This window comes from Sminthopsis crassicaudata, chromosome 1 (genome assembly GCF_048593235.1).
Source record: "Sminthopsis crassicaudata isolate SCR6 chromosome 1, ASM4859323v1, whole genome shotgun sequence".
Taxonomy (NCBI): Eukaryota; Metazoa; Chordata; class Mammalia; order Dasyuromorphia; family Dasyuridae; genus Sminthopsis; species Sminthopsis crassicaudata.
In genome coordinates this window covers 743145522-743169027 of record NC_133617.1, presented here as the reverse complement: position 1 = coordinate 743169027, position 23506 = coordinate 743145522, and the positions used below count along the sequence as shown (strand labels likewise).

General features: G+C 44.8%; 1 protein-coding gene across 1 annotated transcript in view; it reads left to right on the top strand.

The window, feature by feature from the left end:
- The window catches only part of ITGA9 (integrin subunit alpha 9), a 299345-nt gene that overhangs the window by 57746 nt on the left and 218093 nt on the right, over positions 1–23506 (top strand). Inside the window, exons 12-15 of the mRNA XM_074284359.1 lie at positions 2941–3031; positions 5284–5329; positions 7547–7701; positions 22075–22235. Of these exons, the coding sequence (XP_074140460.1) occupies positions 2941–3031; positions 5284–5329; positions 7547–7701; positions 22075–22235 (453 nt within the window). The remainder of the gene's footprint in view (positions 1–2940; positions 3032–5283; positions 5330–7546; positions 7702–22074; positions 22236–23506) is intronic.

The window sequence follows — 23506 nt, the reverse complement described above, 5'->3', positions numbered from 1 at the left end:
GACCTACTATGTGCCAGACCAGCACTACATGCTATGTATAATTGTCTCATTTGATCCTGGCCAACAGTCCTGGGAGAGGATGCTATTATTATCCCCATTTTACAGATGAAGAAACTGAGGCTGACTTGGCCAGGGTCATGCAGCTGGGAAGAGCCTGAGGTTCCCATTCTTCCCGACTCCAAGACTATTTGCTCCCAGCAAGAGGCCCCTACCCTGCAAGGTTCCAGATACCTCCTGGTGAAAGGCTGCTGAGGGGGCACCTGAGACTCTCCTCGGAGGCCACCTGTGCCCGTCAGCCTCAGAGATGGCATCTGAGCCCAGCTTGGCTGACCCCCGACCCCGGCTCTCCCCATTCTCTTTCCAGCCCATCAGGTTTTCTCCTAAGATTTCCCACAAGTGGGAGCACTTTGGCTGAGAGCATACGCTTTCCTTAAGAGCTGGGATGTGCCCTGGATGGGCACTGGGGGTTTGGGGGGACTCCTTACTGGTCAGCCTCCCAGAACCATATAAATGCAGGCCTCTGTTGGGACCTCACTATAACAGTCTGGCTGTGGCTGGGGAGGGGGCTTTCAGGGCTCTCGGGCGCCCGGGGCCTTTCCTTTAGTAATCAGTGGTGGCCTTGGGGGGCGCTCCTTCTGGACGCCAAATTCTCCGGTCCTTGCCCAGAGAGGCTGGGTGGATGCCAGCCTGCCCGACCCCACCTCCTCAGCCCAGATCCAATGTTTGGTTTTGTTGCTGGGTGGGATCCCCACACATTTTGTGGTTTGAGTGGCGCGAGCGTCTCTTAGTAGGAAGCAGGAGGGGGAGGAACTGGACGGGCAGCTACTGCCTTCCTGCCTCACTCGGCACGCAGGCCGGGCCGTTCAGAGGAACGAAGGAAAAAAAGTGGTTTAGTTTAAGAAGTTTTTCCGATGCTGTTTTCAAAGGTGATAATTTCTGGAGTGCTAAGTTCAAGACCCAGTTTTCCTCATCATTTAGTAGGGGCAGCCGCAGGGGTCGGTGTGGGGAGTGTCATGGTGACAAATTTTAGGGGTGGACTCAGGACAGTGTTGTCCTCGGCCCCCTCCCCTTCCAAAGTGGAATATTTCTGGGGCGAGGGCTTGCCCGGGGGGCCTTCCCCTCCCTTCTTCTCCTCTTCCCTGAGACACTCTTTACGCTCTTCTGTTAGCACCCAAAGGACCTCCCTGCACCTCCCCCCACTCCCAGGGGCGTGGCGGACGTGGTGTTGGACAGGACATTTGATACTTCTGTTTTCAGTTAGCTTTGCCAGACCAGCAGTCTTATCTTCGGGGCTTTCTACCCTGATGGGCTGCAGATGTCTGTGGGATATCTGGAGTCTACAGGGCCACCCCAGAAGGGACCCCTCCCCAGTCTCCCCCCCCCTTGGCGTTGCCGGGGAAGATCTCGCCAACTCAGAGACAGACAATTTGCTTCCAGTTGTCCTGGATTTAGCTCCTCAACATGGGGCATTTTGCTGAGACTTTGCCCGGGTCTGGGGCCCTGGCTCCTCCGTATTGGCCATCCTCAGCTCTTCTGTGTCCTGGAGCCCTTGGGCAGTCAGTCAGTGAGGGCTGGGACCCCTTTCCAGAGGCACGTTCTAAGTGCAGATGATCAAACACACAAACTTAAGAAGGAAACCAAAGAAGTGAACATGCGGCCTTCAGTTTAGTTTAAAGAAATGTTTGTGAGCCCCAAGTCCAAGTCCCGCCCAGACGATTATTAACTGTGGGATCCCGGGCAAGTGAGTTAATTTGCTCATCTGTAAAATGGGAATAACAACATCAGCTTCTCAGGGTTGTTATAAGGAGAAAATGAAATAATATATGAAAATTGCTTGAATGCATCATATAAAAGTTATTATTGATGGAGAATTTTAATATAATACTAGGCCTACCAAAGAATAAAATCAACCCGGTAGAGTACAGAGTGGACAAAATAATAGATCCGATAGCAAACTAAAGTCTGAAAACTTGAAGAAGACTTGAGATCACGAGAAATTTAAGGAAGAGACTGGAAGTTTGGGCTTGGAAAGATGGGCTGAGTGTGAGCCGGCTTCCGGGAAAGTGGAAGAAAGCAAAAGCCTGGAAGCCAGATTTCAGAAAATCACATAAGAACGTTACGAAGGACAAAGCGGGCAGTAATAGGGGAGCAAAACTAAAGGGGGTCCCCATCCCTGGAGAATGGTCCGACAAATTGTGGACTGTGAATGTAATGGGATGTTGTGACAGTTAGGGCCACAGAGGCAGAAGGAACTGAGGAGGAAGGTTATAAGGAGAAGCAAGAGAAATACAGCAGCGTAAAAGTGACCCTACTGGGAGCTCTTGCCTAATCTTCTCTCTAGGAGACAGACTTTGGATGTTCCTTTCATCCTGGCAGACAGGCGAGAGAATCCAGGGGCACACTGAGGCACGTTTTGTCAGAAATGGACGATACAAAGGCTTGTTTTGTTTAATTTATATGTGACCATCTCATTTTACAGGGGAAACTGAGGCTAGAGAAGAAAAATGGCTTGTCAGGAGTCACAAAGTAGAAAGTGGCAGAGCAGGATTTGAATCTGGGTCTTGAACCACGTGCCTCTCATATTTTCATTAAATGATACTTGACAGTCTTGTCTTACCTACTACTGCCCACCCTGTGAGAAATAACCAGATCATTTTTCTTCTAACTTGTTCCTTTTTTTGTTATTGTTGTTGAGACAATTGGGGTTAAGTGACTTGATCAGGGTCACACAGCTAGGAAGTGTTAAGTGTCTGAGGCCAGATTTAAACTCAGGGCTGGTGCTTGATCCGTTGTGCCACCCAGCTGCCCCTAATTTGCTACTTTAACAAGTTGGGGTCCACCCCCATTGGCTTTGCCAGAGTGAGAGCCCAGAGTGCCCTTGGGCTCTGCTGGTAACCACATCTGTGTCCTGTGAGGTCACCTCTTGGTTATCTCTTCCAGAAACTGTCTGGACAGCAGATCCACCCAACACTGCGGATGTTTGGGCAGTCCATCTCAGGAGGCGTCGATATGGATGGAAATGGTTATCCAGGTAAGGGCTGGCCGCCTTTCTAGGATGGTTTTCGGGAGGAAGATGAGCTAACCTAAGCACAGGATGTCAGTGAATTGTTTCCAGACTCTTCATCAATAATTTCTATCATCTTAGAGTGATGAGAACAACCAGGGTAGAAGGTGGGAGCTTTGGCTCTTGCCCAAGGAAGCATTAAGTCAGTGGGAGACTCATAGGCTGCCATTGGGACTCCATTGTTCGCTGTATCACCCCCCTAAATTTCTCCCCCTGTTTCTTGGATTCTCTGTGTAGTAGGGATTAGGGTAGCGTGAGAGTGTCTTTCACTGACAAATAAATTCCAGGATGGCCCACTTCACTTTCTCCTTTTTTTTTTCTAATAAAGAAAAATATCCCAGAGACAGGTATAATGATAAACACTTGTTGAGCGTCCTTCCTCACCCCAAAGACAACACACAGGGGAGAGTTGGGGCTGTCTGAAGAGACCTTCTCGGCGCTGGGAAAAGAGATCTCTCATACAGTGGGAAAACCAAACCCCAGAAAATCTACCAAACAACCACAACCTCAGCAGGGATGATAATTGCTGCCATTTCTATAATGCTTCCATATGGTAAAGAGCTTCACTGACAATATCTCATGTGCCATAATGATGATGATGATGATCATCATCATCATAACTGGCTTTTCCATAATGCTTTAAGGTTTGCAAAGCATTACACATGTCAGTCAATAAGCATTTATTAGGCACCTATTATATGGAGGCTCTTCGGGAAAAGGGGCCAATTGGGATTTGAGAAATGTCTTTTCTCCCTCTCATCTGCCCTTGATTTGTCACGTGTTCTTGAGGAAGATTCCTTCTATCTTCTCCTGCCTCAGTTTCCCTATCTGTAAACATTTCCTTCCTTGTTAAGTGCCTTCCATGGAGGTTTTGGACATTTATAAGACTCAGTATTTTCGCTCTGATTTTTCTGGGCCAGTTCTTCCATGAAACAGAGCTCTGATTTAGAGGCACTATGGATAAATCACTGGCACCTGGTATCAGGAAGATCTCTGTCCGAATCCCCACTCGGGCACTTATCAACCATACGATGGTCCTGGGAGAATCACGATCTCTATGGGCCTCAGTTTACTCATCTGTAAAATGGAGTTGTTGGGTGGGTGTCACACAGATGGTTAGTAGTAGAGCTGAGCTTAGATAAATCCTTTGGATCATAGGCCCAGCAGGAAATAAAAATGAGCACGTTAGTGAAGAGAGACAGAAGAGTTGGTGGGATGTTTTAGATATGAAAAGCACTTACATATAAATAGTTGTAGAGTCATAGCTAAAAAAAGGTAGCTCATGTTTCTAGTGTCCCTTAAGGTCTGTGAAGTGCTTTTCATATGTTATCTCATGGGATCTCACCGCAAATTAGTGATATAGAGGTTGTTATTGCCCCCATTTAACAGATGAGTAAACTGAAGCCCAGATTAAGGGATTTACCCAGAGTCACATGTAAATAGTTGTAAAGTAATAGCTAAAAAAAAAAAGGTAGCTCAAATTTCTACTGTCCCTTAAGGTCTGTGAAGTGCTTTTCATATCTTATCTCATGGGAACCTTACCTCAAACTAGTGATATGGAAGCTGTTATTACTCCCATTTAACAGATGAGTAAAGTGAAGCCCAGATTAAGGGATTTACCCAGAGTCCCAACAGCTCACAGGAGTCGGAGACAAGATCCCTGCTCTGGTCTTCCTGAGTGATCCCAGCACCCCACTGCCTTTCTCTGTTAGATTGTGTTTGAGTTTAGTATTAATTTGTATTTAACTCCTCTCTCCCTCAACATTTAATAGCAACATCAGAATCAATCCCAAGGCTATCAAACCTGAAGTCACTTACACTGGACCTGTATTTGGGGGACTTAAAGTGCTTTCACGTGTCCCAAACATCTCGTCTTCATTCTTGCTCTCCCCAGTGACGCTTGTGACTCCCTTTTGAAGACAGACATTAGTGAGAAATTAGGTTAGAGCTGACAAGGGCCAGAGGTTATTTGGGCCAGGCCCCTCCTATTGCACAGCAGGGAACTGAAACACCAAAAGGTACGGATGAAGCTGGCTCCCTGGCCTTTAGAGGCCCCTTGTCCTGGGAGCGGCCCTGTCCCAGTAGCGCTCACCCCAGTTTGGTGGGGCAATCGTGGGGGTCTGGCAGGGATGGGGTGCAGGAGGGAAGTCCTCCAGGCTCCTGCTTCCCCAGCAGCCTCCACGGCCCAGTTCTGAGTGCCTTGAAATTCTCCTTTGCAGATGTCACCATTGGAGCCTTCATGTCGGACCATGTGGTGCTGCTCAGGTGAGAGTGTGTTCTTCTTTCTCTGCTGGTCCCTCCTTGTGTTGGGGGCAGAGGCCCCTTTTTTGCTTTTGCATTCTTGTGGGAGTGAGAGTCAAGGTTTTGGGAGGCACAAGGCTAAGCCAAAAGTAGTCCCTGCCCTCCAGGAGTTTACATTCTAATTGAGAAGCAAGTATGTGCACCTGGTCCACATGAGATACATGCAGCGTCACTGGAAATCTCAGAGATGGAAATGCTGCGTGTAAAGGAGTAGTAGGAAGACCATTGTGGCTGTGGAAGGGAGCAGTGTGGAAAAAGGATGGGAAGGAAGACAGAGGCTGGGTTGCTAGAAGCTTTAAATGCCGAACAAGAAAGTTAAACTTCTTTGGGGAGGTAGTTGGGAGCCACTGGAGTTTGTGGAAGGAGGGCAATGTCCAGGCCAAACCTGTTCTTTTAAAAAAATCACTCAAGTGACCATGTGGTGGGAGGATTTGTGTGGGGAAAGACTGGAGGCAGAGAGGCCAGTTAGGAGGCTAAAGATGATAAGGGCTTGGACTCTGCTTCTGAATGGAGAGAAGGGGATGTACAGGACAAGATACTGGGCAAGTGGAAACAACAAGACTAGGCCATAGATTGGCTATGGAGGCTCTTGTAAGTGTGAACGGCAACCCAGGGATAAACTGAAGGCCTTGGTGACAGGGAAGTTGGTGATCAAGCCTATTCTTTCAACAAAGTAGATGTTTAATAAATGCATGATTATTGGTTAGGACTAAACTAAGAAAAGCCAGGGGTAGTTTGTGGTGTGGATAGAGTACCTGGAGGTCCTGAGTTCAAATCTAGCCTCAGACATATATATGACCTAGGTCAAGTCACTTCCCCTTGTCTGCCTCAGTTTCTTCATCTGTAAAATGAGAAACAAATGGCAAATCCCTCCAGGGTCTTTGCTGAGAAAATCCCAAATGAGGTCACATAGAGTCAGTCGACCGAACAACAAAGTAAAGCCCAGAGGGACATGGAGGAAGAAGCCTGCTAGGCTAAGTTTCTTTCCAGTTCCTTCCCCATCTTATCAGCTGCTTTTCTTTAGATTTGTAGTTTGGTTTCCTTTGAGACTCTGGTTTTGTTTAGGCAAGCAGTTCTCAAATTTTTTAGTGTCAGGGCTGGTTTGCACTCTTAAAAATTATTGAGGACCCCCCAAAGTTTTTATTTATGTGGATTTTCTCTTGATATTTGCCATATTACAAATGAAAACATCTTAGAATTATTAGGGAAATAGTTTTGACCTTGGGGAACCCCAAGAGTCCAAGGGTAGCACTTATGAGAGCTGCTGCTTAGACCATGGACCTGGGGGGCCAGTGGCTTCTAAAGCCCCCTTCAGTCTAAAAGTCTGTCTATGATCCTGGGGTATAAAGATACCTCATCCCCATGAGCTAAGACCCAGGACACAGATTTCTCTGAGGATGAAAAGAGAAGGAACTTGTCTTGTGTGTGAAAACTCACTTCCTTCTTAAATTTATTCTTGTTTACTAAGGTGTTAAGTTCTATTGTTTCTGTGCTCCTGAAAGGTATGTAAATGTTATCAACACCATTAAATTTTGGTGCTTGGAAAAAGCCCCAGTTGCCCAGTCCTAGTTATAGCTCTATTGGCGCTTCATTTGGGTTCTTAACTGGGAGCTTTGTTCCTCAAAGATATTCTGGTAGATTTATTATCCAGTGACTTAGTTGTGGGGGGTGAGCATGTGGAAGAGTCTTTCGTAGCCCTTCATGAGTGCAGCTGGAACATTTCAAGTTATTCTTGTAATGGAAGCAAAAGCTTCTGGGAGCAGTGGAGGCAGGAATTGTTTTCTAATCAGGGTATCCTTGTAGGAATTTCCCCTTCTGTACATACATTTGGACCCAATAAAATAGAACCAGGAACTTAATTGGTGAAATTTTAAATGATTCCAAAACATCTGGAGGCTCATTTATGACTCTGGACATATGTGTCTCATTAGCACATCAGCCTGTCCCTCTCATTGTGAAGTTAATTTTTAAATTATTAAGAATAAGCTTTTCCAAGTCATAGGGAAAAGTATTTATGGAGCACCTTTCCCCTTCTCTATGTTTGCTCATTATTTCTGAGTTTTAAAATGGATTCTTCAGGCCCAAGTTGGCTCTCTCTAATTAAGGATGGCTTGTTTGGGAGAGCTTCCTCTCAGTGAGACCGTCTTACCTTTTTTTTTTTTTTTTTTTTTTGATCCACAGGGCCAGACCCGTCATCACAGTGGACGTCTCCATTTTCCTCCCAGTTTCCATCAACATCACGGCGCCCCAGTGCTATGATGGTCAGCAGCCGGTGAACTGCCTCAACGTCACTGCCTGCTTTCGCTTCAGTGGCAAGCATGTGCCTGGAGAGATAGGTAAGGGACTTGTTCCATTCAGATTAGTAACGCTGAGTGTTTCGTGTGCCAGAGTTGTGGGGGGTGCGGGAGGTACAAGGACAATTCTGTAACTTTCCCTGTCATTTCTATTGTTCCCGTGCTTTGCTGAAATGTTACATTGGATCATCATGGGCCCCTGGGGTCCAGGATTGTAGGTGGTCAGTGGAATTGACCAAACTACGAAGCGTCTGATGAGGATGATGATAACTGACACTTAGAGAACATGCTAAAGTTTGCAAAATATTTAAGAAATGCTGTCTCTTTTGAGCCTTGCAAAAACTCCTGGTTTTACCAGGTATACTCCCGGTATTATTGATTTCCATTTGTAGATGAGGAAACTGAGGCTCGGGGAGACTAAATAAATGAGCGAAGGTCATGTATCTAGTTGGGGGTGGGATTTGAATTCAGCTCTTTGTCACTTGTGGGAGTTTTTGTAGCTAGCAGGTCCAACAGACAATCTTTCTGAAAAAACTGGGCCCTGTTTTCTATTTCTTCTCTCATAGATATGTTATTATTTTAGTTTATGTTGAAGGAAGAAGAGATTTTTAGGCTAGTGAAGAACCAACTCAAGGGGCAGGGGGGGACATGAGAGCTATCTTCTCTATAGGTTATCACTTGGAGAAGAGATTGGATTCTTCTTCTGTGTGGCCCTCAGAATTAGAACTAGGAATAATGGCCTCCAGTTTAGGACTGGAGTGAGGAAAAGGAAAACTTCTAAAAATCAGAGTTACCCCAGAGGAGTTTATAGCTTTCCCCTCGCTGGAGGTCATTAAGCAAAGGTTGGACTCGATATTGTAAGAGGATATTTTGGAGAGAAAATTGGCAAAAAAAGTCGGAAAAGTTTGTAAAGGATGATATATGCTTTATGACTTTGCCGTGTCTATCTTTACATTTACATGTGTATTTTTTCTGTTTTTCTGCCTCTGACTCTTTTTCTTTTTTATCAGTTTATCTATCCATTCATCCATCCATCCATTCACCACCCACCCATCCATCCATCCATCCACCCATCCATCCATCCATCCATCCATTCATCCATCCATCCAGTTCAAAACAAAGAGTTTCCCCAAGCATGCAAGGACCAAGCAGACCCTACACTACAGCAGATGTTCAGGGAGTGTGGGTTAGTCTCCCAGAAATGTTGTAATTTGAGCCCGGGAGCTGGTAGGGCTCGACAAAGGGGGACAGCCCGTTGACTGCTGCAAATACTCTTTCACTGAGCAGGGGGTGAGAGGTGAATTCTTGGCAAGCCCGAAATGTTGCATTTGAGGAAGGGGAGATGGAGACTGGGGGGTAGAGCAGAGGCCACGTGTTTTCACCAAGGATTCAGCAGGCCCCCAGAGGGGTGCTGCTTTTGGAGTGCTAAATAGTTTAAAAGGTGCCAATATTTTTTGAGCCAGTGAGTCTTGTCCCCTGCCTCTCTGCCCCATTTCTCTGAGCCAGGAGAGTTTGTTTACTCTTGCACCATAAGGGCCTGGATTAATCCCCTCGAAAAAGATACAAGCAGCGTGGATTAAAATTGTGCACGTGATAACTTTTTTATTAGTAGCAACAGGGAAACAAAGCCAAAACATCTGTGCATTTAAATGAATGCAGGAGCAACCAATATAGAATTCTTTTCTTCTCTGTTTTTATTTGAAAGAAGGAGCAGAAAGGAGACACCGAAGAAGATATTGATGAAGGTTTAGAGGCCCACGTGGATTCGCTTCGCTATTTCTAGATGAACAAAAATGAAATGTTCTCAGGGACTTTGCTATTTGCTCACCCACAGAAACTCACTGCCTCTCTGCTCTCTGTCTCTCAGTCTTCCTCTTATCCAGGATCTGTTTTTCTGTCTTTATCCCACAGGCTCTTTAGTTCTTCATTATATTTTCTATTTTATCTGGAAGAATAAAAACATATTTATGTGATGCTTGAAACTTCACCAAATACTTAATTTGTATTTACTGAAATACTTACCAAATACTTAATTTTATTTAAAGTAGAGTTTATCGATGATCTTTAAAAAAACAACACCCAAACATCCATGTTACTTCCCAATGCCTTCCTCTGTCCCCCAACTCCAAGAACCTTGTCTTGTGGCCTCGCCAAGGAGAACAAATCAGCTCTGAAAACGTGCCTCATCCCACCCCATCTTGTAGACAACAGGCCCAGAATATACTTCTCCCCCAAGTCCTCTGAAGTCCTAGCTGTTTCTCAGCACCCAGGAACTCTCCATGTTGCTTTCCTTTGTATAATTAGGGTCTTCTCCATCTCGTAGGCAACAGGTCCAGAATATACTTCTCCCCCAAGTCCTCTGAAGTCCTAGCTGGCTCTCAGCACCCTGGAGTCCTCCATATTGTTTTCCTTCATCTTATTATGGTCATATGTGCATTCTTCTCCATTTTTCACTTTCTTCATTATTAGTTAATCAGTAAGCATTTATTGAACACTTCCTGTGCTCCTTTAGCCTTTCTAAGCACTAGAGTTACAAAGTAAGGCAGAAACATGAGCCCTGCCCTCAAGGAACTCCTTATCTATTAGGGAAGACATCATGGAAAGAACTCAGTATTACAGGGAGCACCTGGGAGGCTGTGTGAGAGAGGAATATAAGAGCCCGAGGAGACCAGAAAAGGCAGAATTTGGGCCGAGTCTATGGAAGGCAAGGAGGCAGAAGAGAGGAGGGACAGCTTCCCAGAACGGGGGATGGCAGGGAAAGGGCAGGCCAAGGACACAAAACAGGAGTTGGTTTGGTGCAGTTGGGTCTTGGAGAGTGTATGGAAAAGAAGGAGGCTGCCAAGACAGCAAGGGCCAGCTGGGGAGGGCTTTTCACGTCCCAGGGATGAGTTTAGAGCTGATGCTGGGGGGCAGAGGGAGACATTTATTGAGTGGGACATGGACAGCCCTCTGCTTTCGGAAAATCACCGGGGCAGCAGCTGAGTGGGAAACAGACTGGAGAAGCATGAGTCAAGGAGACCGGTTTGAGGCTATTCCCTAGAGAACTATATTCAGAATCAGGAAAATCTGAAGTCAGCTGCTGACTCTTCTACTTTCCAGTTGGGAGACCCATAGGCACTAGACAAGCTCTCTCATTTCAGTTTCACCATCAGCAAAATGCATTTTACAAATGCCTCATTTTGTCTTGCCAACAATTCTGGGAGGTAGGTGACATTATTATTCCCATTTCATAGCTAAGGAAACTGAGGCAAACAGAAATTAAGTGATGCTACTTATTAGAGTATCCAAAATGGGATTTAAACTTAGGCTATTCCAACTTTAGGTCCATTGTGCTGCCTACCGTATCACCTACCTGCCCCTCAACTTATAACAGCAAGTGCTACAGTTTTGTGGCTGAGAAAGCTCAGGCTCTGAGGGACAGTATCTGGCTAGTAAGTAGGAGAAGTAGAATCCAAGCCTGGATCATGGCGCAGTGGAAAGATCCTGAGTTCTAATCTTGGCTGCACTGCTCCCTACTGGGTGTCCTTGGGAAAAGGACATCTGCTGTCAGTTCCCCAGTTTCCTCAGCTGAAGAATGAGAGGGCTGCCCTAGATGACCCAGAAGGCCCCTTCCCAAGCTCAATCCAGGATCCCATACAAATGTTTCCTTTCTACTATAAAGTATAGGGCAGCTCTGATGAGTGAGAGGAGGTGAGTAGCAGGATTACTAAACTGCTTTAGTTGTACTATGTCCATGAAAGCATAATCTATGCAGGGACCATTGGTGGGATCTCAGGGCTCACACCCATTCCCTTCCAAACCATAGTGAAAAACAAGGGGAGAAGCTGGAGGTTCCTAGTGAAGAATGGAGTAGGAGAAGGCAGGGACTCTGGTGGCCCAAATTCATTCCTGTTTTGTTCTTTGATTTAAAAAGTAATTCCATCAAGATGTGGATCTTCCAGTGAAAACTCTCTCCACTGATATAGATTGACCGGTCACCTCTAAGTTGGAGTTTTAGGAAGTTGCTTAGGGGAAGGAGGAGGGATTTGTCCTTCAGCACACCTGATTCTCTCTGCACTTAACTCCTGCCTCTTGTGGACCATGGAATTCATCTTTTAATGCTTGTGATTACTTTGGCCCAAAGAAAACCCTTCATTGTTTTCTCAGTCCTATGAGACTAGGTTAACCTGTTTCAGTCTTTTTTCACCAAGCACCCAGTAAAAGCCTTGAACCTGTTTTGGAGAGAGTCTCTTGAATTGGGTGAAAGTTCCAGACATATATTTATAGTCAAAGTAGTTGGGTCTAGATGGAACAGTCTGTGGGAGTGGAGGGAGTGTGGTTTCTAGCATGTGTCAGGCACTGGATGTTCCATCTTTATTTCCCAGAGGTACGTGGGAGGCAGGAGATTGAGATGAGCTACTGCTCGGAACTCTGGTATAGTCCTCAAGAGATGGCTGGAATGACTTGTTTGAGAAGCAGTGAGCTTGTATGGTCATGTCTCCTTTCCTTTAGAAGGATGAAATTCTTGGGACTGATGGCTCTGTTTGCTTGGTTCTGCAATCCCCTAGCTGTAATTTGGATATCTTGGCATCTTAGTGAGAGAATAAAGATTCATTTATGAGTTGGTATACTGGACTGGTTAGTGCTTTAAAACCTTGTAGGGTAGAAGGGACTTCTGCAGAAAAAGGTGTTTGATGTGGCCAAATTCCTCTGACCACTGACATAGGAAATTTGATTCAGAAAATAAGCATTTATTAAGCACTTTACTGATCCATCACACTGTACTTTTTAGCTAGAACCAGATGGTTTTGATTAGTGCTTTGTAAAGTGGAACTGCTAAGCCACTTTCCTTCATATTTTTCCCATTAATTCCCTAAATATTCTTGATTTTTTATTCATCTAGATGAATTTTACAACTTTTTTTAGTTCTATAAAAGAATTTTTTGGTAATTTGATTGGTATGGCAATGAATAAGTAAATTAACTTAGGCAGAATTGCCTTTTTTATTATATTGTCTTGGCCTATCCATGAGTAACTAATATTTCTCCAGTTGTTTAGATCTAACTTTGTGTGAAAAGGGTTTTGCAATTGTATCTAATACAGTCTTTGAGTTTGTCTTGGCAGCTAGACTCCCAAGTATTTTATATTGTCTGCAGTTATTTTAAATGGTATTTCTCTTTTTATCTCTTGCTGCTGAGTTTTGTTAGTAGTATGTAGAAACATTGATGGTTAGATGGGTTTATTTTATATCCTGCAACTTAGCTGAAATTGTTAATTATTTCAGCTAGTTTTTTTAGTTGATTGATGCTCTAGGATTCTCTAAATCTATCATCATATCATCTGCAAAGAGAGTTTTGTTTTCTTGTTGCCTATTCTAATGACTTCGATTTGTTTTTCTCATCCAACTTTTCTGCTTCTCTAACATAGTAGCTTTGGAATCTAGCATGGTACTAGTGTGATTCCATAGTATTTGAATGGTTTCTTTCTGGCTGCTTCAGATATTTACTTTTTGACCTGGGTGCTCTGAATTTGGCTACAATATTCCAGGGAATTTTCATTTTAGGATCTCATTCTGGTAGCAATTGTGGATTCTTTCAACTTCTAGAACCCTTTGGTTCTACACTATGCAGTTTTTATTTTTTATTTCATTTATAATTTCTTGCAATATCGTGTCTTGTTTTCATTAAAATTTTTTGTGACTTTTCAAGTACTCTATTTCACCTATTTTTCAGTTCAGTTGTTTTTCCGGTTAGATACATCACATTTTCTTCTATTTAAAAAATTCTTTTGATTTTGTTTTGTTGCTTATTGATATTTTATAGCCTCATTACTTCCACTTTCTCAATCTTAATTTGTAAGGAATGTGTTTCTTTGTGAGCTTTTTTTTACCTCTTTTTCCATTTGGCCAATTCAGGGCTTTTAAGGAGTATGTTTCCCATTAGGCCAATTAGGTTTTTAAAAATATTATTTTCTTTAATATTTTTGATGTCTTTTACCAAGCTGCTAGTTGTCTTTTCATTATTTTTTTCCTTTGATCTTATTTGTTTATCTAATTTTCTTCTATGGTTCCTTTTTGATTTTTACAACAAGTTTTTAGTTCTTCCAGCAATTTTTGTTGCATTTGTGTCCACTTCACATTTTTTCCTTTGAGGCTTTGAAGGTAGATGTTTAGACTTCATTGTCTTCTTCTGAGTTTATGTCTTGATCTTCCCTATCACCACAATATCTTTTTTTATGGTCAGTCTTTTTTGTTTTGTTGTTATTTGCTCATTTTCTACCCTCTTTTCAAATTTGGAACTTTATATTAATTTAATTAACATTAATGTTAGGCTCCTTTTATGTGGGAGCCAGGTTCCCAGCTCAAGTTTCAGACTATTTTCAGAGCTAATTCTAGGAGTCTGAAAGTCTTTAAATACTCACAATAATATATCTAGGATTATGAAGGAAACCAGATTATATTGAAATATGGTCAGCAAAATATAAAAAAAAAATAAATGCAGAGATCTCAGGTTATAAAACTCCTCATATTCATTAGATACTGAATGGCTGCCTGTCAGATGTATAGTATATGGGGACGTCTCCTTTCAAGGGTGGATCGAACTCGTTGGCAGCTGAAATCCCTTCTACTCAAAATTCTCCTGTGGAAACATCTTTTAAAGCCTGTCAGACTCTCTAATTGAGCTTGGCAGCCTAGATACTTGCTGTCTTGCAGAAGTTCTGACCAAAGACCAGGAACTCTGAACTTGAAAGAAGGAAGTCACGAGATCTTGATGGTCCCAATGGTTCCTGGGCAGCGGATCAAACACCAGTAGGCTGTAGGGAAGAAGTTGTGGCCCCCAGACAGGGAAGTGGACTCTGGGGTGTGTGTGAGAGACTTGTAGGAGCTGCTAGCCAAATGAGGAGTTATGGTTCAGTTTCTTCTTTTTACCGAGTGACTCTGTGTGTATGTGTGAGTGGGTGTGTATGTGTATGAGCGTATGTGTCTCTGTGTAAGTGTCTGTGTGTGTATGTCTCTGTGTGTGAGTCTGTGACTGTCTTTGCTCTGAAAAACCGTTTCAGCCAGTGTTCCCTGGACTCCTTAGATGTCATGGCAAGTGGCAGTCTACAGTCCAGCAGTAACCGAAGGGCCAGGTCGGCATTCAGTATCGAAGCTTCCTTTCCAGTCCTGTTCAGTCTAGGGGGCACTGACAAATGCCTGTGGCTCATGCTTCTGAGTTTAAATAATAATAATAATAAGATGGTGACACTTTGCCCATCACTTCAGTCTGCAGACTGTTTTCCATGGCTGATTTCATTTGATGTTCCCAGCAGTCCCATGAGGCAGCTGCTCTTGTAACCTCTTTTTACTGACAGGCTGAAGGGTAAAGTGATGCATCCAGGGCCCTGTGGCTGAGGATGTACCCGGGGCAGCTGTGAATGGAGGTTTTCTTAACTCCAAGCCCCACTGTCTCTCTGGTACACAGCCAGAGTGTTAGAAGCGGCCCAACTGGGGCTCCTTTTACTGGAAGTGTCCCAGAAGCCTGTCTGGTCCAATGGCTGGTTCCTTTACAGAGGAGAGAGCCTCAGGAAGAGGGATTTGCCCCCTCTGGCCAGGCTGTGGCTGGCACAGGTAGGGTTTGAAACTGCCCTGTCTCCCAGGAGAGCTGGGGAGCTGAGGGCCTGCTCCCACTCATGTTCCACCTTAAGCCATCCCACTTTCCTCCCACTAAGAGGACATGGAGAGTGGGCTTCTGGGAAACTGTGTCAGAGTCTGCATCCCTGGAAGTTTGATGGGACCCTGCCGGGAGGCTGGGCCTGCAAGTGGGAGTGCATGGAGGCTTGCGGGGAGGCAGGGGCTGCTGCCAGCCTGGCCCCCGAGGGGGGCCCTGGAGGGAGACCCCAACTCACCAGAGCTGCTCACCCCCTCCCTTGCTGTCACTGTCCGTAGGGGCCTGTGTGGGGGGACGGCCTAATGAGAACCAGCAGTGACTACTGCCCTCCAGGTGGGGGCTGGGAAGCTCCTTTTCGGGATGCAGGGGACTGCCCGGCCCAGCTCCAGGCTTGTGGGGAGCCACGGGACCGGCCCTTCCATGGAGTGTGAGGAGACTCTGCAGAGGCCTCCCCGAGCCCCGAGGGTTTGAGCACAGCCACGCTTATGTGGTTACATGCAGCCCAGCGGCTGAGCCGCAGGGGCTGCTGGACTTCCTGGGGCTTCGGTGGCCGGGGTAGCGGGAAGGATTTGCTGCCTGGGTGGGGGAGGGGAAAGGAGAGAGGGAGGGAGGGAGAGGGAAAGATGGTAGGAAAGAGAAGGGGGGAGGCAGAAGAGAAGGAAGAGGGGGAGGGGGAGGAAGAGAGACTGGGGTAAAGACAGAAAGCTTTCAGAGGCTCCCATCGCCTCCAGCAGAACAACAATAACCATTATTATTTTGGCAGCTACCAGTAAAGTGCTTTAATTGTTACCAAGTGCTTTATGTGGACGGATCACAGTTGAGCCCCTTTTACAGATGAGGGCATCGAGTCAGAGCTCAGAGAGACTTGCCCTCTTGCTTGGACCTTGGCTCTCTCTCCCAGAGCCAAAGCAAAGCCCCCAGGTGCTGATCCTTTCCTAGGAACTGACCCAAAGTTGGGTAGAATTAAATGGAGCTTTCTCAACAGAACCCCACCATCATTCTATCAATGAACATTTATTAAGTGCTTACTGTGTGCCAGGCACTGTGTTAAGCCCAGGGGACACAGAGAAAGTGCAAAACCAATCCCTGCCCTGCCTTTCCCCTCCCACCTTATGCTCTAATGAGGGAGGGAGATAGCCCAACTAGGGAAGGAGATAGCCCGACTAGGGAGGGAGATAGTCTGATGAGGGAGGGAGATAGTCCTTGGGGCCCAGAAGTTAAAGCAGTAGACTTAGAATCAAGAAAATCTGGGTTCAAATTCCACCTCAGACCCTTAGCAGGATGACCCTGGGGAGATCACTTGATTGATCTCTGCCTCATCTGTAAAGTGAGGAGTCTGGACTTGACCTTTAAGCCAGTCACTCTGTGATTGATAAGATAGCTGCTAAGCCAGGGCAAGCTCCCAGGGGCCAGGAGGGTGCTTGGCTTGGGAGAAGGGATGGGCTTCCAGAGAGAGACGGGGAGGATCCAGCCACCCACCCCCCAAAGCTCCAGGGCCTTTCCTGGGATCATCCCATCCCACGAAAGAGCTTAGACAGCTCTCTGGTGGTCCCTTCTTTTTACAGGTGAGTAAACTGAGTTTCAGCAACAGTCAGGCGGTACACAAAATGGGATTCCAGCCCACCCTCCTTGACTCTGGCTCAGTTCTTGGCAGGGGAACTTGCTGCTGATGTCCTTTGCCATTGTATTTGTGGGACAAAAAAATGGATTGAACACAACAAAGACCCAACAGAACTTCCCCCCACCGTGGGCCACAGAAGGTGCTTTGTGGTTCCATTCTGTGTACCCCAAGATCCACAAGTTTGTCATTAGCAGACATGACAGAATCCACGTGGTCCCGCTTTAGCCCGTGCTGGGCTTTTGGGGGCCTCTGGGAGTGACGCTTCAATACTGTTCTAAGGCTGGCAAAGCTCTTCACAGACGTGATCTCATTGATTGGATCTGAGCATGGGCTGGGGTCCAAGACCAGTTGGCCTGGTTCAGTCGTGGGTCACTGGGTTAATGTTATGTTTGTGATGGAAGATCCCCTGCAAGGAACCCCTCTTAGCCCTTCATTTCAGCATCAGCACAAGTGCTCAGCCTTCGAGGGACCCCCACTCCCCAAAGCTCCAGTGTTCCCTGAGGTCACTGGCCCATTGACCTCTCTGGGCTTTCCTCTGGGTGTCTGCTCATCTCAGTGGCGAATGACTAGGACCCAGAGTGGCAGGGGCGCAGGGAATCCATTAGTAGGAAAAGAAATGGTCCCTGGGGCAGCCGGGGGCTGTTAGGTCTCCCCCTTACCAGGATGGATGGCTTTAATGTTATTAAAAGCCAGGGCAGTCACCTGAGCTTCCAATGCTGAAATGTCTGCTGATGGAATTGCTTCTCTTAGTGTTAATGAAAATTTCAGGAGCTGCTGGGCGGGGGCAAGGGTGGTCAGCCCTTGTGGGGGCAGGGCCTGCAAATGTGGCCTGGATTTATGGCCTGTTCCTTCTCACCCGATAATCTTCAGGTGTGGCTGGGCCAAGTCTGCTGGTCTTATATTAGAAAAGGATAGTAGTAGTACTGGTGGTATTAGTAGCAGCAGCAGTAACATTGTAGCATTAGCAGCAGCAGCAGTAACATTGTAGCATTAGCATTAGTAGCAGCAGTAACATTGTAGCATTAGCAGCAGCAGTAACATTGTAGCATTAGCATTAGCATTAGCCGCAGTAGCAGTAACATTGTAGCATTAGTAGCAGCCATAGCAGCAGTAACATTGTAGCATTAGCAGTAGCAGCAGCAATATTGTAGCATTAACAGCAGTAGCAATAGTAATAGTAGTAACATTGTAGCATTAGCATTAGCATTAGCAGCAGCAGCAGTAACATTGTAGCATTAACTGCTGCCATAATAGTGTACTATTAGTAGCAGCTATAGTACTAATATTTTAGTAGTAGTAGCAGTAGTAGCAGCAGCAGCAGGAGGAGTAATGGTAGTGAGACAGCCGGGTAGCATAGTGGATAAAGCATGGGGCCTGGAGTTAAGAACACGGATCTTTCTGAGTTCAAATCCTGCTTCAGACACTTACGAGCTGGGTGACTCCTGGCAAGCCAGTTTCCTCAGTTTCCTCAATTATAAATTGACTTTGAGAAGAAAATGGTCAACCACCCCCATGTCTCTGCCAAGAAAACTCCAAATGGGGTCACAAAGGTCAGATACCACTAAATAACATCAATAAAATGTAAAGCATTCCAGTTGGGTTCTTCACGGTCTGAGATGAGGGAGACGTGGTTGGCGGCTTGCCTGCCCCAGGAGTGGGCGTTTTAGCGGCCTTCAAGCTATATGTGATAAGGCACCAGAAAAGCCCATGTGATCATAGATTGTGTTAAAATTGGGCTTCTTGGAATAAGAAGGCAAAGGAAAAAACCTGTGTCCTTGGCCCTGGGCAAATCGCACGGGGGATGCTATGTTTAGTTTAGGAGATACATTGATGGAGTGTCCAGGGGACTGATGAAACTAGGATTGGTGAAAGATCTGGGGTCCATGCCGTACGAGAATCACTTGAAAGAACAGGTAACATTTAGCTTGGAGAAGAAAAGACTCAAATATTTGAAAGATTATCACCTAGAAGAAAGGTTGGATTGGTTCTGTTTTCCTGGCAGGAAGCACTAGGAACAATAGGGGGAAGTTTCAAAGAGGCAAAATTAAGCTTCAGATAAGGGAAATACTTCCTACAGACTAAGGCTGTCCCGAAGCAGAGGGGGTTTCCTGTCTTTGGGCAAAGACTGGATGACCCCTTTGGGTGGGTGGGGAGTGGCCTCTGATCCAAGCCATGCTCCAGACTGGTAGACTCTTTCTCTTGGTGGGGTCATTTACCTTACAGAACAAGTTCTGTTTTCTTTCTCAGCATCTTCTGTAACAATAGAAGTGAAGGAGGCAGGATGGAGCAGTAGAAAGAGTATGTTATGTGGTTTCTGGGGAGCCTGGAACCTACCTCTATCACCAAATGATCTTGGGCAAGTCACTTTCTAAGTGGGGACTTTGTTTCCCCCGCTATATGCAAGATGAGCCCTTCCATGTCTGAGTATATGATCCTAATGACAATTTTCCTTGGAGAAGGAGCTTGATTTTTATTCAGTTTTATGAGCATGCGATACCACCTGACTTCTGGGAATTCCCGAATTCAGGAATTGGCCAGAGGCCTGCTTCTCATGAGGTCAAACTTACCCATTATGTAGCCCTTTAAAAGAATGGTGGGAGTTGTGTGCTAAAGCATCATCCGTATCAGTGACAGGATCACAGAGTATCTTCTGGGTATCTTATCTGGGGGACCCAGAGTCTTCCCTTCCTGTGGCTCAGCCAGACCCAGGGCTAGGAAAAACAGGAAGATAGAAAGAATGGAAGGGAGTGAGAGAACCTGCTTTGGAAGTGGTGACCAGGGCACTCCAAAAGGATTTCCAGTTACTTTATGAAGCCAGTATGATTTGGGGGGTGACTGGGATGGCGTTGATCCTTTCTGTGTTATTCCAGGTCAGCAAGCATTGATCTCTTTTCAATTCAATTCAAAAAGCATTTTTAAAAAGTAAAAGTATATTCATGACAAATATGGAAATATAGTTAGAAGAATTGCATGTTTAACCTATATCAGATTGCTTGCTGTCTTGGGGAGGGGAGAGGAAGGAGAGAGACAGAAAAAATTGGAGCACAAGATTTTGCAAAGATAAATGTTCACTACTTTGCATGTATTTGGAAAAAAAAAACTATAAAAAAACCCAAAAAACAAAATAAAAAAGAAGTAAAACTATATTATATCATTTGTTTTTTATGTTATTTGCATTTCCCACTACACCCTTCTTTCCCCCTCAATAAGCAGTTCTCTATTACAAAGAGTAAAAAAGGAAAAAAAAAGCTTAGCAAGACTAGCCAGCAAATCAGAAAAGCCTGGCATTTTATATGCCATGTTCCACACCCATCAGCTCTTAGCTCTTCAGAGGGAGCAGGGGGAAATGTCTTCCTATATCTCTCATTTGGGCCAAACATGGTTGTTTGAATTTCTTAGCATTAGGATAGAATTGTTTTATTCTCTGTCTTTCCATTTGTGGTGTTGTAATCATTGCATTTATTTTCCTGCTTCTGTTGACTTCACTCTACGTCAAATTCTGTCTTCCCATGCTTAACATGCATTTATTAAGTGCCTATTGTATGCAGAACTACAAAAAATAGAAGTGAAAATTTAAAAGTATAAATTGGACACTCTCCCTAGATGTATTTGAAATGTAAATTTAAATGGTGGTACATCCCATATGGGCCATTGGGCACAGTAATGAGGTGCTGGGCCATGAGAGGCAGTTGGGGGCAATAGAAAAAGACAAATGAGTTGTGTTCAGATCGTTTCTTCCTTCAAACTGGCATCTTTGCCCAGAAAATCCCAATGGGTTTGAGGGAGGGTACAAGAGATGCTAAGAGGCATTCTAGACATGGAAGGCAACCTGTGCCTAGGAACCAAGATGGCAGGTGAAAGTCAGATGCAGAGAACACCTCAATGTTCAATTTGATTAGAATGATGTGTGAGAAGAAGATGTAATATGAAAGAAGGCTGGAAAGGTAGATGGGAGCTAGATCTAAGTGTGCAATAAAATTGACATTGTATTCTAGATTCAGTAGGAAGCTGGAGAAGTTTCTTGAGCAGGAGTAGATGTGATCTGATTTGAGCCCTTGGGAATAGAAATTTGGAGGAGAGGCTGGAGCAGGGAGGACAATTTTGATGACAGTGAAGTGGTTCAAGTAAGAAATAAGGATGGGTGAACGAAAGAAGGGGGCTCAGGAGGAGCACTGGTGCCTGTAGAATCAAAGGGTCTCTTTACCTCCAGGAATATGGACATGACAGACAGGGAAGAGTCAAGAATGACTTTGAGCTTGTGAACCTGGCTGACTGGGAGGATGGTGGCAATGTCTTCGGCCAAAATGGGGAAATTTGGAAGAGGGGAAATAATAATGAGTTTTGTACTTCTCTTGGATTTCCCCCCCAGTCACTAAAGCTTTCTGAGCCTTGGGTCCAACTTCACAGTTTTAAATGACCTCTTCTTATGTCATGAATAAGCATAATGGGTAGAGGTCAAAGGCAAGGCAATCCAAACATTTCTAAAAAGGTCGCATCTGCAGAGAGCAGTGATGTATGGTGCAAATCTAGCTAACTTTGTAGGGTCCTTTCAGAAAGAGGAAGTTACTATGTGGGCTATAAGATGGTGTTGATATTATTGATCATGAGAATATGTATACCAGAGCAGGAAGCAACAGGGGCAGGAGAAGTGGAGCTAGAGTGTAAACCAGAAGACTTGGGTTTGGCCATTTCTTCTGACAATACTAGCTACATGATGACCTTTGTTGACCTCTGGGCCTTATTTTCCCATTTTTAAAATGAAGAGATTGGACTAGATAATCTCTATGGTTCTGTCCAGTTCTAGACCTCTTTATACTAAGTACATTTGATTCCTGAACCTGGAATTAATCTGGTTTCATCCCAAATGGAGGAGAAGTATAAAATTTAGAGTGAAGACTCAGAGGAAATCATAATTTTTACTTAGGCATATATTAAGTGCCTATTGTATACAGAGCACTAGGGTTACAAAGATAGAAGTGAACTTTTAAGAGTACAAATTGGACACTTTCCATGGATGCAACAAAATGTTCAGCTGACTGTCACGTTCTTGTCATTGTCCTGATTGAAGACATCTTGACGATCTTGCAAAGATTCACTGGATCTGTTTTTTCCCCCTGGCTCGGAACAAGGTTGCATTGTATTTATCATTTTTCTGTGTATCCACAGGCTTGAATTATGTCCTGACGGCGGACGTGACCAAAAAGGAGAAGGGCCAACAGCCTCGGGTGTACTTCGTGTCTCTTGGAGAGACAACAGGGCAGGTCTCTGAGAAGATGCAGCTTTCCTACATGCAGGAGAAGTGTGAACACTATCAAGCTCACGTGAAGGTCAGTCTGAGACTTCCTCTTGCATCCTGGCTGTTGTCAGGTGGGGGATTCTCTTTCTCTGGACAGATAGCGTGAAGTTACCGGGGAAATGCATCCAGGCTAATGGCCCATTCTTGTACTCGACTTGTTGCCGAAGCCCTTTGGGAAGGACATATCCTATGGTCTTAAGGATGGGATTTGGCCATTCTCCAAAATGTTCTCTCTCCTTTGTTCTTTGAGAACCAGGCAGCCAATATCTGGGGAGGGTTTTACCCTGCATTTATCAGAGGCCTTTTCCACCCTTTGCCCTCCAAAGATCCTCTTGGAGAAGAGACTCAGTTGCCTGGCCACAAGATTGCTGGTTCTGCTTACACCGGTCGCTTCTCTCGATATTGCTGCCTTCCCATATCGATTCCTAAATTCTGGTAACAATAAGTATGTTTTGTTCAGATCATATTAGTTTTTATCCTCCTCAACTACTTTCTCTTTATTTTAGGAGTGCATTTTTGGCTTTCCCACCCATTCTGAATAAGCCTTAACATGTTTTTCTCTTCTCATAATTGTTTATTAAATGGCTTTTGCTCTAAGCCTGGAAGTGAGGGGCCCATCTGTGGATGGGAAAACACTCGAGTTAGTTCCCAAATGAGTGAGGCTATTTTAAGGCAGAGGCTGAGAACATGAGGCTCAAATAACTCAGGAAAGTTGGCGATATCAGTCACTGCAAGCTTATGTGCTAAGAAATCCTTTGTTGGAAGGTTAGCAAGTGCAGGGCCTCAGTGTTGCAAGATCTGCATTCAAAGCCTACTTCCAGTATTTTCTAACTATGTGATTGTGCAAAATTACCCTCTTTAATCTGTTTTCTTGTCTGTAAAATGGGGATAATAATCCCTGCCCTGTCTACTTCATGCGACAGTTGTGAGTACCAAGTGAGACAATATTTGTGAGGGTTCATTTAGCAGCATTGTTTATAGCCATAGTGAACTGGAAGGGAGGTTGGAAGTTGCAGAGTTCAGCCACTCATTTTATTGTTTTTATTTTAAAGCTTTTGATGACATTTGCATCGATAGTTTTCAACATTCATTCTTACAAAACCTTGTGTTCCAAATTTCTCCCTCTCTTTAACCTCCTAGATGGCAAGTAATCCAATATAAGTTATACATGTGCATTTCTTTTATATCCATATTTCCACAATTATCCTGCTACACAAGAAAAATCAGATCAAAAAGGGAAAAAAATGAGTAAGAGAACAAAATGCCAGCAAACAACAACAGAAAGAGTGAGAATGCTATGTT